Source organism: Vanellus vanellus, assembly GCF_965231255.1.
Source record: "Vanellus vanellus genome assembly, chromosome: 4".
In the NCBI taxonomy this organism is placed as follows: Eukaryota; Metazoa; Chordata; class Aves; order Charadriiformes; family Charadriidae; genus Vanellus; species Vanellus vanellus.
In genome coordinates, this window is record NC_138909.1 from 74264870 (window position 1) to 74282927 (window position 18058).

General features: G+C 39.6%; 1 protein-coding gene across 1 annotated transcript; it reads right to left on the reverse strand.

Annotated features, from left to right (window-relative positions):
• Positions 1 to 756: 756 nt before the first annotated feature.
• Positions 757 to 16628, reverse strand: NMU (neuromedin U; the record flags this gene model as incomplete). The annotated part of the gene is made up of 9 exons (XM_082482554.1): positions 757 to 792; positions 1703 to 1756; positions 6394 to 6468; positions 8518 to 8568; positions 8675 to 8704; positions 9250 to 9309; positions 9403 to 9450; positions 13137 to 13195; positions 16481 to 16628. The coding sequence occupies 9 exons, from the start codon at positions 16626 to 16628 to the stop codon at positions 757 to 759; spliced, it is 561 nt and encodes a 186-aa protein (XP_082338680.1).
• Between the last annotated feature and the right edge of the window lie 1430 nt (positions 16629 to 18058).

Consider the following 18058-nt stretch of genomic DNA (forward strand, 5'->3'; position numbering starts at 1 on the left):
ATGCTTTTAATATAATCAACAGAGTAAAGAAACATCTGAATCCTAACGGAATCTAATTTAAGAACATTTACATTCTAGTGATTTTTAATTACACATTAGTAATGAAGAATTTTTGTAAGGAAAACAGTATGTCCATGTACTCAGCACTCCTGCAGCATTAGTTCTAGGTCAGGAATCTAAAATCCTGAAAAATAAGAAAAAGCTTTAGCTGTTGGTATGATATAACACTAAATACTTACGATAGAGATGTATGATATATTAGAAAACAGAGCTTTATAATATTAGAATAGGGAAACTTTTTTCTATTGTTCCAAAGAGCTGAAAGATTTGAAATTAAATCCTGAAGTCTGTACTTAGTTTTAGTGTGAGGTTTTTTGCTGTGTAGGAACAGGGGGGTTACCCCCAGGATGTCAGTATGTGTTTGATAGGTAGTTGAATAATTTCTTCCTGAAATACACTTATCATCATTGTTAACTTTCCAAACTCTTTACAGATCTGGGATATTTTCCATTTCTTGCTATCTGAAACAGGTCTGCATTCTCAGTTCTAGGAACTCAGTACCTACAGCTTCTATTCACTTCACCTAAAAATATGTGAATTTAGCACATCTGGGAGAAGCTTGTCTGCAGAAATCTAAGTTGACAAAACAGTTAAAGGCTTTCTGAGACTACTCCACGTAATTATTGTGCCCTATTTGTATAAAAATAAACTAATCTAAATATAGACTGTGATTAAAAGCATTAAATAAATACCTCCTTAACGAAAATCCACTGATCTCCTTCCGTTGCGTGGCTGAAAGACAAATATCCAATAAATGCTTTATAAAACTGACTGGTTTCAGGAACAAAGCCCCATCCAATTTGCTATGTATAGAAATTGGGAAATTTTTCAGTTCTGTCAACGTGACCAAAATTAAAGATGAACCTGAGACCAGTTATTGTTTAATGTGTATCCACTTCTGGAGGAGAATTATACAGTAAAAATTAATTTACACAGAGAGAAGAATGAATTATACCCATCTTGTATGATTTTATAAGGGGGAGAATGCCACAAGAATTTACTCTAAGTGACCATGATCCCTCATTCTTTTTGCATTTTCTTAAGATGTGCTTCCAGATTGTTGTTATTATTGCATTAGAAGTGTTTGTTGCAATTAACGAGGGAATATATGTCACCCAGTGATTTTATTTTTAGATTCTGTTCTTTAACATAGGCAAAGAGTTTCTCCCTTTTCACCATGGTCATTTCAGAAATATTTTGCACTACAAAGGAACTTGATGCAATGTCTACTAAAGATGATAAAAAATCTCTTGCTGAGCTTAATAAGAATTTGCTTTTCACTCTGTCATCATGAATACATTGATGTTAATATTACCCATAACTCTAAAGACCCAATCCTGATAAATGAGAAATACAACTATACAAACTTGCCTTCTTTTCATTAGCCGCTTTCTTATTTAAATAGAAAAAAAGGTTAATCAAAGTCAAGAGAATTATTAAGTTTGACTTGCCATGTTTAACTTGCTCAATTTTGCAAAAATGGAGTAAAAGTCTCAGAAACAGAATAGTTTCATTTTCATGAGAATTTCCATATCTAGTTTCTAATCTTACTGGTCAAAACACAAGGAAAATGGGAAGGTCAGGCCCAGTATCTGTTTTGATACATCACAGAATGAAAAGAAAAAAGGCAAACAAACCATACCCTGTAGAAAAAATAGCCTCTACTTTGAATCCCTCCAGGTCTTTGAAGTTCTTCCTGAAAAAAAAAAAAATTTAAATCATATCTACTCTTGTAAGTGAATCCATATAGAGCAGTTGTTTATGTACATATTAAAAGTATTTATTCGGTACTACTATACAGTCTTGCCCCTTAAGGCATGCTTTATATATATATTTCTCCATGTCAGTAACACGAAGTTCATGTTGTCATGTAGAAACAGCAGAAAACACACGAACAAGGGCCAAATTCCACCTCAAGTTTTGGCTCAGTTGGGTTTGCTTTAGAATGGTATTAGTAATGATGAGCATCATTTGCCTTTGCCTTTCCATGTTTCATTACCCAGACACAACCAGTGTCTTCATGGTAGCGGAGTCTCTATGGACAAAACAGAGTTGGTCTTTGCACCTCGCAGAAGGACAACAATGCAAAACTTAAAACCCACAAATACTTGGGCTCCAGCCCAGCAATGAGATCCCAGACTGTTTACAGAGGTGCCTCATGATCACCTCTCTCAGACTGACTCCCAAAGAAAAGACCAGTGCTTACAATATTCTACCTTGTCCCTGCTGCGCACATTGAGAAACAGCTGTCTACTAATCCATACGAGAAGGGAGAGGAAACAAACAATGAAGAAAATCTAAGTTCCATTTAGATGTAACAAGTACAAAGCATGAAGTGCCCAGTTATTTTAACGAGACTTTCACAATTAGAGAACACATAACCTTAATGACAGTATTTTCATTGCGTGTGTTAATACGAGATATATGAGTGAGGTGTCTGTCCTGCTGATGGAGAGACAGGCCAATTCAGAACCGAAATAGTTCAAATCTTGTGCTTAGCAGAACACAAAATTTAGATGGAATTTATTGAGCAATGATGGTATTTCTCAATTAAAAACTGAGGTCATGTGATCTTTTGGACTTTGATCATTACCAGAGTTGTCAGAGAAAGCAATCATTCCATGCTCTGTTCTAATGTGGTGAGAATGGTGTGAAACAGGATGGCTCCCATCATTTCCTAACACAGGAGTAGCTTCCATCCAAGGAAGCTTTCAAATGAAGCTGGGTTTAAGCTATATATTCCTTTTTGAGTCTTTCTCTTAATTTGGACCTCAGTTCATCAGGTATACCATGATACCCAGTTTCTTTACTGGAGATAAAACGTGTATGATTTTCACGCCTATTGTCCATCTCATTCTAGCGTTAGCTAGAATTAGCACAGCAGCAAGGTAACCCTTCCCGAAGCACAGCCTGTGACACCAGAATCCCATAGTCCAACCAAAGGCGGGCAGCCCAGGCAAACATGGGGACTTTGCACTCCACGGGGGATCGGAGTTCCTCTGCACATCTTCAGCAGAGTTTCTCTGATCCTCTACTGGCTTTAAAGTTTACCAATGCCATTTCCCCATCGGCCCATTTGGTAGAGTCTCTGGGAAAGACAGAGTTATAGATTTCTCATTGTCAGGGAATACTTGCACTACTTTTATTATTGATGGCAGATTAATTTTCTTATAAACTGCTCTGACCCTCAGCAATAGTGTTTAGAGAGGATTTTAAACTCTTTTACTGAAATACACCAAAATCTGCCATAAAAGCAACTGTGATAAGCATAATAAGGATGAATTGCAAATATTTATTATGATATTAAAATAGATAAGATGCATGCAAAAATACCAAAACCAAAAGAGTCTGCAGACGAAATTGATTCCAGAAGATGACATTTTGTAAACGTCTGGTGTTTGAGCACTGTACACCAGTAAATAACACCTTTAACAAGGGGACTGGTATTCACAGCAGGCATTGACAAGAGGAGATCAAAAAAGTTGCTTTCTATAAAATACAATTCGATTTAGAGCTGTTTTCACTGCTTCCTTGGATTTTCTATTGGGTTTATGAATACTTTTAAATGGCTGTATTCTGTAAGTGTTGGCCATGACATTCCTTCTCTTGGCCTCAGCCTTACAGAAGAAAATGTATGCAGGTGCATATTTAATAGTACACATTTGCCTTGGGATTTAATGAGCTCTTCACTTTGTAGGCCTAAATGCAAAATGATAAAATATTCCAAAATAAATAATCATTTAAAACAGATAGGGAAAAATCTAAGGTGGTTAAGTCCATTAATCTAATCCAATTATCCATGATAGCACCGCCTAACCTAGAAGATTCCTGTACCTGTAGTTCAGAAAATATGGGTTACTGTTACTCAACGTGGGATTTGAAAGTGCCACAAATTCTGCATTCAAACTTTTAGCTGGAACTACAATTTTTATGTAGCGAAGAACGTAGTGCTGAGCATGGGTACCATCCCACTGCAATAATGACCATAGTTATGTATCTATGTATGTATTTAGCTGGGTTAACATGTAAACATAAGCATAACATCACGATTGCAAATTAAAGACTGCTAGTTATCACAGTGCAGAATGGTTGGAATTCTAACTGTTGCTATTTCCATGTACTTATGAGTACAATAATACAAATACTAGGAGACAGGTCTTTTAAAAATTAGCCACTTGAGGACATGACTAAGGAAACATAATAGTCGTAATTGTTCATTCAGTCCTACTTTAAAAATTTGATAAAAATAATGTATTTTGCAAAAAGAAGCTTGATAAAATATTTGCCTTTTGCCACAAAGTTATATCTGCCTGCTCTGGGCGCATCCTCAAACACTGTAGCTTTTTTTTGGTTTGTTTTTTTTTTGTTTGGGTTTTTTTTTTATTTCCTTTGGAAGAAATATTATCAAACACTATCCTAAAAAGAGGAATTTTTATATCATTATATGTTGAAACTTTATATCAGATAGCTAGTATGATTTTAAATTTTTCCTAAGGATTCTATGATTCTATGATTTGTAGAGTATGGACTTCGATTCTTTGATGTGAACAGTAAGTCTTCAAATTGTCACGTGATGGCTTGACAGCTCTTAAACAGAAGCAATTTATTAAATTCCATTTGTGAGTTTTTATAAATATAGTGACTCTGAATGTATATAAAGACACGTGATCTCACTGATATACTCTGTAGAGTTTGGTATTATTATTCCTTGGAAAAACATCCTTGTAGTTTCTTTTTTGAGCCCACTAAAAATAAAACTGCCATGAAGAAGCTGAAATATCTTGAAATATGCCACATATGCTACAAATTTTAGATTAGTATCTGTTAGTTAATGTATTCTATTTCCATTAATTATACCATCGACTTCAGTGAAAGTAAATTCAGGATATTAAAGTATTCTAGCAAAGGGACTTTATTGGATTTAAAAGGCAGCTTCTTTTCACTTACAGCAATTTTGTGTTCTTGCATTTATGCTTTCTTTCCCATTCTCCGTCTTATTTGACATGTATGTTCATTTAAAAGCACAAAGAGCAATTCCAAGAATATTCTTTGTCAGTATATACATCCAATAGCATAAATACAGTTTGTGTCAACGTCATCGCTCACAGAAGGTAAATTTTACCTTGTATTTTCCTTTCACATGTGTGATAGGTTAAAATTTTCATAACAATTTTAGTCCATGAGGTGATGTACCAAGTCTTTAAGTTCTTATATGTGGCCAGGTTCTGTCTCTGCATAAGAAACGTGATTCAGGGCACGTAGTTGGGACTATGCAGTGATCTGAAGAGAGGGGTAGATAATATTGCAAACCACAGCCTTGACTAGGCGAAAGCTGATATACATAATTTTAGGATTAAGAGTTCATTGAAAATTTGGGAATTATCAACACAGCCTTTATCTGGATTAATAAAGGAAAAGTCCTGTTTATGGAGATGCCACTATCTGAGTTTTAAATATCACATTTGTACACCTAATTTAACTTGTGTATCAGTGAATATAAGGAATCATATCAGTGAATCTAAGGAATAATCAAACTGAAATCAGTGTAACCCAGGAAGAATCTGGGTCTTAGATTTTGGTATACTTTATTATACGGGTATCTTCGGTATTCTTTTACAGGAAGATTCTTATATATCAGCCTACATTTTTCTCTTCTGTCCCTAGCCACATTAAAGAAATGAACATTAATAGCCATCTGCCTTTTGATTTTTGAAATTGCATTTACAGCAAATATACGCAAACTTTATGATATTTTGGAAACAATGGGGCTATTTCTCTCTATGTGGAACTTTTGTTCCAAAGCACACTACTTTTCTACAGAAAATTAGTTCCATAGGGAACATTCTTATCTGCACCTTAAGTTAAACAGTAAAATTGCCTATAAATTACCTGGAAATTCTTCATGCTATAAGTCATAAATAATATATGTTTAAGGAGTAGATATGGTTTGAATTCCAAACAGGGAAAAAAAAGACCCCCCCTAGAAATATAACTCAACTGCAGTATAATGGTACAGATAAATTCGAAAGTATTTTTCTTTTTATGAAAGAATTATCAATCCATTTTGATACATAGGCTCTGTGTTCTACCCCTGTTCTGTTAAGCGTATATTACTTAAGTGTTTTTTGATTTAAATGTTAAATATCAGCAGGATTATTTTTCACCAATTAAAGAATAGAAAAACCTCGCATTTCTGATGTAAATACAATAGTGCGATATTAAATCATGAAAAAAAATATGTTACAGGCAGAAAGGTCCACAAGGACATTTTTAGAAGAGCTAATGAATCACAAAGGGTGAAAATGCAAACATGCACAGTTTAAGATTACATACGTCCACTTTGTATCTCTTCAGTCTTCTCTCATTAAGCTGGGGAACGAGTTGCAGCAAAGGATGCAGGACAGACGACTGAGAGGACACGAACACAGACACATGAGCAACAATGAAATTCAGAATTTATGATGCAAAAAAAATCTCTTCCCACAGTACTGGCTTATGGACTAAACATGCACCAGAAAAGGACTGAAGATGTTATTTAAGAAATGTATTTTTTGAACATTCTGACTTGACAACACACAGGTACCAACATCTATATTTACACTAGGAATGTGACTCACACGGCGATGGAGGGGGAAGCTATGCGTCCTCACCTTTACTCATTGGAAGTTCAGAACTTTTATTTACAGACTTTTTGCCTAGGCAATTACAATTATTCAGACTTTGATCAGCATCTACGAGTGCTACAGAGAACATTTCCATACACTACTCCTAATAACACTTCTACGATTATCTACTATGGGAATTAGCAGCTTCGATCTTCATTGTACTGAAAAGTTCATTTTTCTTCAAAGCAACTTAAATTGCAGCAAGAAAAATTATTTTTTGCTAGAAAACAGTGTGCAGAAGGGATCCATTCTCAAGCAAAATTTGTAACCATGGCACTGGTCACTGTACCTAAGAGACAAGCTCCAATCGTGAAAGTCCTTGTGTTCAACAAGACTTTATGCTTGCAGACAGCCTGGTTAGGCACAGTGGCGTTGTGTGCGGTGTAAGTGCCGCCCTGGCAAAACACAACCATGTGGGCTTGCGGAGAGAGGTCCACCATAAGAACTAAAGTAGAAACCCCATGTTCAGTCAACCAGTTTCAACCTTCAACTCATGTAAACACAATTTAAAAAATAATGCATTTTTTATACAATACTTCTTAGAAAAAATGATACAACAAAGAGAAATATAACGTGTGGAATAACTAGTGTTACCAAAGTGATAGTGTGTTTAATAGGTAAAATGAACTTGCCTACTTGGAGCCAATTTTGCACTGTCTGCCTAAGGTAGGCAGTGTGACATCATAATGGCTAAAATAGTAGAGGTCTGATGTGTAGCGGAGGAGTTAAAGGGCATCCCAGCTGGCCACATGCAGTCAGCGGAGAGAGATTAATAAAGCCAAAGAATGATGGATCTCACCTAAGTTAGTATCTCTGAGAACTGAGCTAGAAAAGAGTCACCTGAACAGCTAAAGCAGAAGAAAGTGAGAAAGCAGTAATCCCTGGGGGCAGGCAGGGGCGAAGGTATTCAGCACGGGGACAAAGGGGGATGCAGTAACCTCTTAAGCAGGAGCAGCAGAAATAGCTTGTTTCACTCTACCCTGATTACTGTTAAAACCTCCAGAGCAGTTCTGTCATGAAAACACTGGCCCCAATGGTAGCCTTATCACTTTCTAGGGAAAACACCACGTATTTCTGAAGAAATGTAAAGAACAAGGCAAAAATGGACATTAACATGTAAGATGATTGTTTAGAAGCAAGAAAAAATGAATGTTTAACTTTCTCAAAATCCTATCATGCACAGAAAAAACATACAGATGCACAGAAATAACAGATTATATTTGTACTTTAAAAGCAAGAATGGATCACACGTAGTTTGGCTTATATTTTTGGTTTATGAGAATATTTTTAGATCACCAATACTAGGCTATTTTTAAAATCACATTGTTCATTTAAAATCTGATCCAAAGTCTGAGTGTGATTTAAATACTATTTTGCCTGCTACATATTTATGACATGCACAAATAAATACATGAAATTTAATTAATAATTTGTAAAAATTCATTAAGGGTTCTTGATATTTATGGTTATGTTCTCAGCTTCTATAAATCCACAGTTTCACTGCATGTGTTATGTTCCAGTACCAGAAACAAGCATTTGGCTTTATACTTAAATGTTGTAACTACAAGATTAAGATGCATTTGAGATTCTCTGAGGGTTTGATTGGTTTTTTGCACATTTGGCCAGTATCGATGATCCTCTTCCATGTTATTAAAACACATTCTATATCTTAAATACAAAGCTCCCTGTTCTGAGCTCACTATACAGTGGGAGAGACTGCTGCAAAAAGGAACATTACCTTGTTTTACGTACAAGCACGCACGTACTGACAAGGAGGTGCTATGCCACTTACCGTGATGTCTGAGTTGCCTGAGTCATGAGTCTTAGAATAATGAAATAAGAACTGTTCAAAAAAATTAAAAGTGGGGTTTTACTACAAAACAGGGCAAGGGTGTTATGATTTTCTTGACAATTTTAGTGTGATCATAAAACATACATAGAAATCTTACCCTTTTGGTGTTGTCTTTTTCATCTAAACCCTGTAGGAATAATAATTGGTAGAGAAGCTTTTATTTGTTAAAAAAAAAAAAAAAAAAAGCACAATGGGTAATTTTGATTACATTATAAACTTTTCAGTACTGGATCGGAATATCATCCTTCCTTGACAGATGTATTACATGTCTTTGCTTATCAATGTAACTACTCTTTTCAAACTCTGTAGTGAGTGTTGATTACTCTCCAGTAGAAGAGTAGATGGGTTTAGCAGATATTCCTTTGTATTGTCCTCGACTCTCACAAGTAAGTTTCTTTCTCCATTGAGAGCTCATTGTTTTTCTAATCTAGAGGAATAAAAACATCTGAAACCATGTATTCAACCTGGAGATTATTTTCCAAACATTAGAGTCTCCTTGTTGTTTTTAATAGGTGTTGAGTTAGGACACAGAGCATTTTGGAGTAAGAACTGATTACAGTATTACTTCCAGCACTGAGTGATACTTCACTGGGTCCTCAGAATTCGTTGTAGACACTGGTACACTGAGAGATCAGGCTTCCGAAATGCTAAGTAGTTTTTCATGTGTGTTACCTGTGGTTTCTGGAGAAAACCCACGACCAGAAAACAAAGTTCCTCCAGTGCACTGGATGCCTAATGTAAAGAAAACATGGACTCAGGTATCAGACTTCCAATCCTACTGCATATAACAAACAGTAATAATAAAGTAACCTCTATCTGACTCACCTGAGGCTGAGAATCTCTGGACAGGTAGGCAGAACATGCATCGTCTATCTGTAAAAGTTCACACAGTCCTTTTTTTAACAAGTCAGATTAATAGTGAAATACTTATATTTTCAAAAACAGTTCAGTGCAGCTAAAGGTATGGCAAGCTTGTCCACCATAAGGAATTCTTATAGGAACATTCATGAAATGTTCTGTATTTGAGGGAAAAAAAAACCCTTGACCGAATAAACAAATTTATACTTGTTTGATCACAACAAACACAAACATATCTGGGTCCTTTATTCTCTGACTCCACTCACATCCCTCCTATTTGTAGCCTTCTCAGACTAGATCATATTTTAAACTATGATTTTAAGCATCTGGGTAAGGGACTATGAACTTACATCTCTTCTGTGATATCTTTGGATTAGACAAAACTGCAAAGAAAATGACAAAGCAAGTGATTCAAAGAGCATTCCTCAAACATCAGTCTTCCAATTGGATTCCAGCATCCCTAGAGGTATACGACACACACATGTCTAGAGTGATTATGATGTGTGCCAGCACATCCTATGCACGCCTGTCAATTTGTGTGTCGCCAAGCAGCCAATATCCAAGGTTTGCACTGATTTCTTCGGTAAATGAGGAGTCTTACAAGAGTTTGTATAAAGGAGGCGGTTCTCAAACCACAGTGCTAGTAAGAGATATATTCAATATATTTCAAGGGATCTAAACTCAAAGACTGCTGTGGAAGAAGTCATTGCTATTGAACTTAGACACATCAGCACAGAATGGAATGTTACACACATAGACACACAAAAAAACCCCCAAAATAAATCCACGAACCAAACCAAGAACCCCTAACCCCCACCAGCCATTTCGTCTGGGTCAAAATAGGTGTCTATTTAGCTCTGCATCATACCTCCAAAAATGGCCATATATTGCCACCCAGCAAAGAGCCGAAGAAGAGACCAGTGGTCTAGTAAACCCCATGCTCTCCAACCACCGCCAATTTCTGTGCTGTGAATTTGACCAACCTCTCTCTGAACCACTGTAAACTTTCAGCATCCCCAATGTCCTGTAGTAAGGGTTTCCTAAACACTGCACTTCCATTTGTCTTGATCAGTCTTCTCAAAGCTAGGTTCATTCAGTGGCCATGATCTTGTCTTGGGAGAAGGAATGAATAAGTGATCCTTACCCATCGTCTCCCTACTGTTCATGGCCTTGTATAGACAATTAATCACATTGTCTTTCTGTTGTCTCTTTTACAAGACAAAATGATACTATGCCACTGAATTAATTTTAGTGGAGTTACCAATTGGTGAGGGAGAAGAAATGGAATAAAGGACATTGGAATTTGTGGAAATAATAGTACCAGTGCTGAAAGCTCAAAGTCTTCTGAAAGGAAAAGAAAAATTCTCCAGTACTCCAACTGAAGCTGCATAGTTTAATAACAACGAAAAAAGAGGCTTAAATTTTCAGTATATAACTTTAAAATTGTATAAATAGCAAGATGCATTGGTATGCACCATTTCTTGCATTGAATATTTGATACTCTTTGTCTAGATGCCAAAAAGCTTTGCCCGTCATCTAGTTCATAGACTGCATTAATTTATTTTTTTTTTTAAACAAAGACTAGGTAATGCAATGGGTCTTATGATTTTATTATAGGTAAAAAGCCCTAAACAACACTCTTTAGCAAGGAAAACATTAAATGAAAAAAGCAATAAACAAATAATGCATATCTGAGTACTTCAAGACAAGAGATGATTCATTTCTCTAGAGACAATCTACAAGAAAGCATTAGCAGAGGTAGTGGGAAAGCTAATAGCTCACAGAATTCCCCTTTCAAATAGTTCTTGTTGGTAACACATCCTCCCCATTCTCTTTTCCCTTCGTCTTGCATTTGTTTGTCTCTGGGTGTATTAGTTCAGCTTCACTACTTTCAGAGTCAGAATATGTAGAGGGAGAAATCAGCAGTGAATGAGACAAACTAAACTGAAGTCATTTTGGAAGCCTACGTTAAAAATTCGCTGTTTCTTCTTGGTGAGGGATTTTGCTGTTGCTTTGTATTGGTTTATTCACTTGTTTTGTAGTTGTAGGGGACTATTAGAGAACTACCATAGTTCTGTAGCAGGACAAGATACCTCGCCTTGCACTGTGTCAAACAGACAAAACCTGCATGGACAAAGCAAAGGCCGAGGAAATGCCACAGTTTCTGTTAATTCCTTAAAAAAAAAAAAAAAATTAATAGTTCCTATCATCATTGGTGCATTGGAGTTGGGTAAATGACATAAAGAACCGAAAGGATTTGAGAGAAGAGTAAAGGAACACAATACTTAGTTACAAAGTTCCCATATTCATAAACTTGGAGTAATTTCTGGAAAATGCTAAGTTAATTTAGAGGCAGGGCTCCTACTGATTGATCCACTAATAAAGCAACAAACAGGGAAGAATTGATTCTTTTCACTCCAAGGAACTCTGGTGAACTAGTATGATTCTGTAATCATGTTGATCTAGGGTCTATACCTATGCACCTAATTCTCTTTCCTCAGACCCTCTCCAGTCCTACATTATTCTTGCTGTAATAGTAAGTTTTGTATCAGTTACATTAAATAATTTTCCCCAGAATTTAGTATCTTATGCATACATTTTGTCTGCTGAAATCACTGGAAACTTTGCCTTTGCTTCCCGTCCGTGTAGGGACAAATACTGTGTTACAAACAGCAAATCTTAGCAATAAATACAGAAATGTATAAAGCAGCAGTTTTAATCCGGAATATCACGTTTTCATAAACTCCTTATAGTTATCAGGACCTTACTTCCCAAGAGACCGCTTTTTCCCCGGAGATAAAGATCACCAGGGCTTGTTAAGTACCAGTCCAGGAGTGTGTTGGTGTTTGAGTCAACGCTTCCGAAATGATCTAAGGGGAGCTGGCAGTGAGGGAAGCGTCTCCTGTGATGCCCACAGTAGGAAGAAATTTACTCCCTGCATCTGTACTCCTGGTGAGTCATTTGCTTTCTAATGTTATCAGAAGCTACAAAATTAAATGTCAGCGGAATACTTGAAGGTTACAGCACCGCCAGGGCAGGCGAGTTGCAGGCAAAACCCTCTCTGCGTGTTATGCCCTGCCACTCCATCTGTTCCGAAAGGGCAGGGAAGAGCCTGTGCTAACACGTGTCGCATCCTAGAGCCAAAACACATACTCATTTCAAAGATGAGAGTGGAAGTTATCATAGTGATCAGTAGCAAAATGTTAAGAAGGGCTAATTGACACAGTACATTATCCTTTACCTAGTGAACTGTGAGGCTAGGGTAGGATTAAATAGTGTCCCAGCCCTGTGCGTGGAACAGAAGTAAGAGGCAAGATTGGATGCGTTGAAACAATTACTGTGTACAGACTATAGAAATACCAGAGGGGACAGTTTCTTCCAGGGACAGTGACTGCCTGGTCATTGACTGTTAAATAACAACTGTTACCAAGTGTAGCTCTCCGTTGAGCCAAGACAATCTTTTGCCCAGCCTCAACACCCAGCCTCAACGTTCTCCTGGAGCAACTGTTCAGGAAATCTGGAAAATAAGATGTTTCACCTCTTCGCTGATGTCAGGGTAGGAGGTGCACAGGAGAAGCAGGGAGGGAAGAAGCACCTGAACTCCGTGCAAGAGAAATACTGGAGAGTGAGGTGTGACTGTAGCAAGGATGGGCGCGGAACAAGTGGAGTACACCACATGGTAGTGCACAGGTGATGCTTACCTCTTTCCACAGCTGCAAATCCTCATCCACCTCCAGTGCTTGGGAGGGCACCGGTGCACCTGGAAGCACAAACCATGCTTAGCAATTGCATAAGTATCCCATGTCAGTGATTTAAATAAAAACTCTGAATGCAATACAGTACCTAGCACACTTATTGCCCAGTAGTTTCTGCCTGCTCTATATTAGCAACATGGCAGGAGGCTTCTTCTCAAGTTCTCAGCAGACACGGACACTCACATCTCTTCGCAATAAACAGTGTGGAAGTTACTCTGCTTTCTCCAGGGGTCAGGCTAGCATTAGTGGGTTCTCAGCCATGAGTAGCAGGGGAGCAGGCAAGACAATTTTCGTGGCAGCTCTCGAATGCTAAGACCTGCTCAGCAAAACACATTCCAGTGCCTACAACTTTGAGCTCTGAGAACTCAGCTCACCTCCAGCGCACGCATCGCCAAGTTGAGAATCTGGATCCTATCTCTTGCTTTATTGTACGTTAAACAATTAAACATGTGCTATGTAATGTATGAAAGCATATGAATAAAGCCCATGGCATGAACTTGGCATTTTTGAGGGGATACAGTACATGTGTAAAAAGCTTTGTTTCCTCTGTCTGGCGTGTTTGTGATGTGGAAAAGCTCAGTCCCTTAGAAGATTGAATGTGTTATTAATTGCATAACACCGCAGCGGTGCTGTGCTTGGCTTGGGGCATCTCCTTTCTGCATCTCTGCCCATCCAGGCTACAAACCTGGAATTCACTGTCTCTGGGTCCCTCTTGACCCAGCACCCAAAATATCCACACTGTTATTTTATCTGGCAGTATATTTCTGACAAGAATGTATTATCAGCGTCTCTGTAAATAATAGAAATGAACATCACTGAATTGTGAGCACACTAAAGACCATGCAAGTGTATTGATGTGGGGATGTGTTGTATCCCACCTGGAAGGGAGATTAGTGCTGGAGAGGGTGGTGCTTTATCTGTATAGTCCTAGGACTGCAGGAAATCCTACAAACACATTTAATTTATCCCCCTGCCCAAAGCTGCTGCCCATGAGCCATGCCTGAGCAGTTTATACATTGTTCTTAAAGGCTTCAGATTAATAGAGATTTTACAGCCTCCCAACAGTCTATAATTAACTGGGGTCCCCCTCCCCTTTTTTTTTTTTTTCAAATAATTGAACCAAATTAAACAAAAAAGAGGCGATGGTAAACTTAGCTAGAATGGCCAGGTGAGCAGGGTATGAATGCACATCACCTCCATTTGTTTTACAAGAACCACTACAACAGTGGTTAGTTCCAGGCATTAAGGGGTAGATTTCAAACCCATACTTTGGTACTGGTACAGATTTAAGGTGGCTAATTATTCTCGATGCTTGTTTTCCAGGAGAAAAAAAAAAATAAAATAGAAGAGGTCTTAATTTCGCCCTATGTAGAAGTGGGATATTTCTGAAATCTCTAGGAGGGTCATGTAATAAGAAAACTGCTTTCCAATGAAAATTTGCTGCTTTTTTTGATGTTTGTTTCAGTTCAAGGAAAATCTCCAAATAAATGAAAGATGCTACAATTCTCTTACTTTGTTTTCTGTTCTTAAATTAGCATGTTCCAATGGGAGTATTGCCTGGGACTGGTATTCTGGTTGCAAAGGATGGAACTAGGCAATACCTCATATCAACACACTTTCCCCATTAAACCTTTGCCTGCCTGTCACTGAAGGCAGTTTCTACCATTGCCTGGTTCACAAAGCTTTCCAGGGAGAGCAGAAGAAATCCAACAGCCTGTAAAGCTTAAGGCAGCAGGCAAGAAAGCCTGAATATTACAGCTTGCTGGTTTTTTTTTGTGGGTTTTTCTTTTGTTATTGATTGGTGTTTTGTTTTGTTTTTGTTTTGGGGTTTTTTTTTTTTGCGTGGAACATAAAATTTTGACCAGAGGAGATGCAATTATTTCACCAGCTCCTAAGTTTCCTTTAACCCTTCTACACTTATTCAGAAAACTTATGTCACGTGCAGTCCCATCTGCTTTGTGGTCACACCTAGGACTATGTGCCCGCCCCGTGCCAACCAGTGTCCATCACCCCTCCCAGAACAGCACTGCAGTCCCTACAGGACTTCATTTGTTTACATACATACACAATGGCATATACAGGGAAACAATAAGTTATTTTGTAATATACACAAAATAACGATGGGGGGGGGAAATAAAAAGAGTGTTATTGAGGAAAGCAATCCTATTCAAAGTGAACAAACAGGAGAAAATCCTACAAAATTGATGCTGTCCATGATATATTTGTTCTCTTGTCCTTTCAACTTCTAAGGCAGCAGAATGCCAGCTGCAGAGTTTCAGCCACTTTTCAACCTGGGATTCACTTCTTACGTCTTCTCTTCCCTCCACTGCTCTCCCTACATAAACTCCTGGCAATCGTTTCTGTAAGAATAATGATTAAATACTGTGTGCCAATGCCCTTCCTTTTCCTTCCCTCCCCTCTTCCATGTCTCCAGAATTTATTTTTAACAGAATATTCACTATACTGTACTCAGATTCCTTTGAGACTTGATATTAAAAAAAACACATCAAATCAGAACTTTTCTTGTGAAAGTAATTCACACACATATAATACAAACAAAACAGAACTATTCCTTGCACAGCAACTTATTTTGAAATGTTACTCCACAAGGTATAAGTAGTTAATCTATCTGGAGTGGGAAAATAGAATAGAAAGGCGAGTATGTTTTGTTACAAAGCCCATCAGCTGTGCTTGTTTGACAAGCACTCCCTCTTATGAAAAAAGAGCAACTTTCAGATGTAAGACAGCATTTCAAATTAAATCAAGATAATCAAGATCTGTGCTTAAAGCAGCTCTATCCTTTCCCACTTAACCCCACTCCCAGAGATTCCTCATGCAATAAATATTGCTTCAGGTTGGGCTAAGTGACTTTCAGGGGGTCCTAATTTTTCCTAAAATTCCATCATACGTCCCATTCCTCTTTTCTTAGCTTTTAAATCAGAATAAATTACATTTAAAACGAAATAGCTTTTAACAAAAGCCACTTCCCCAAGTTGCTGGAGCGCAGTTTTGCCAGGACAGAGTCATGCTGCCGGGATACACGAGGAAGACACACACACACGCTCACCCACCCAAAATCAACCCCTGAAACCGTGCCCAGCAGCATCCCACCTCCTGCGCATCCCTGCATCTCCCCCGGCCCCGCATCCCACCCCAGCCCGCCCAGGCGGCGGCTCCCTTTTGCAGCCCCCCCCGCCAGACTGGCAAGCTGCTGCCCCCCCCCCCCCCCCAAAAAAAAAAAAAAAAAAAGAATTAAAATATTGCAGAGGTTGGAGAGGGATGCTCCTCACCTTTGCAAGCAGACATCGAGGAGGCGAGGAGGAGGAGGAGAAGGAGGAGGAGGAAGGGGGACCCCGGCGGCGCCGCGCCGTCCCCCGCCTTCCTCCGGCAGCGCTGGGGGGCGGCTGCGGGGGGCTGCTGGTGGCAGAGGTGTCCCATGCCCGCGGTGTCCCCTGCGCTGCCTCCCTGCCAGCCGCTCTTCTGGCCATGCCCTGCCTCCCTCCCTCCCCAAACTTTTTAAATCTCCCTGACACGTGGGCGAGCATCGGGCTGGCTCGGGGAGGGCTCTCGGCCGCCCTGCCCACCCTGTCCCCGTCCCCCGTCCCCCCCCCCCCCCCCGCTCCCCGCTAGCCCAGCCTGGGAGGCAGAAGCCAGCCGGGTGCCATGCGGGAGAGGGATGCTCGGTGGCTGGGATGCGGGGATCTGAGGGTGGGCACACATCTGCCCTGCCAACCGCTGGGTTTTCTGGAGGACCCCCCCCCTTCCTGCTGCAGGGCAGTGACCTGGCTTTCCCCATGCCTTATATACACGCAAAAGCACAGAATCACAGAATCACAGGATCTCCTTGATTGGAAAAGACCTGCAAGATCATTTACTCCAATCGTTAACCTCACACTAACAAGCCCATCACTAAACCACGTCCCTAAGCACTATATCTACACCACCCTTAAATACCTCCAGGGATGGGGACTCCACCACTTCTCCCTGGGCTGCCTGTTCCAATGCTTGACAACCCGTTCTGGGAAGAAATTTTTCCTAATATCCCACCCTAAACCTCCCCTGGTGTAACCTGAGGCCATTTCTTCTTGTCCTATCACCTTTTACTTGGGAAAAGAGACCGACCCCCACCTGGCTACAACCTCTTTTCAGGTAGTTGTAGAGAGCGATAAGGTCTCCCCTCAGCCTCCTTTTCTGCAGGCCAAACACCCCCAGTTCCCTCAGCCGCTCCTCATAAGACTTGTGTTCCAGACCCCTCACCAATGTTGTTGCCCTCCTCTGGACATGCTCCAACGCCTCAATGTCTTTCTTGTTTGACTGAACACAGTACTCAAGATAAGGCCTCACCAGGGTCGAGTACAGGGGTAAGATCACCTCCCGAGTGACAGAGAGTTAAAAATGCAACAATGTGGATCACAGCTCAGTAATGTGGTGATATTTGGGGATTAAAATCCTAATACTGTGCTTAGCAAAGCATTTTGCTTAAAATACAGCTGCAGACCTTGTTCCCAGGTGTTGTTTCTGCCTGTAGATAGCCAAAGCCACTATGTTATAAGATATTCAAAAGCACAGAGACCCCAAATACGTAAAGACAGCTAAGCAGCTTAGTCCAGCCACCCCTGAAACACCACAAGCCCCGGTTTACCAGACCTGCTCCCCAAGTCTGCGGGAGCCCGAACCACCAGATCGTGCCCAGTCCCAGCAGGATGCTGGTGCTGGTGCTGAGCTGCTCCTGGTGCCCAGCAGAGCCTGGCTTTCTCCAAAGGCGCGTGCCTGACTGCCTCTGCTCCCTCAGCATCTGCTCCGGAAAGATCCTGCCCAGATGAGGTGCTGCTCCAACACCGAGATGCTACGGAGAGTGTCTCAGGGCA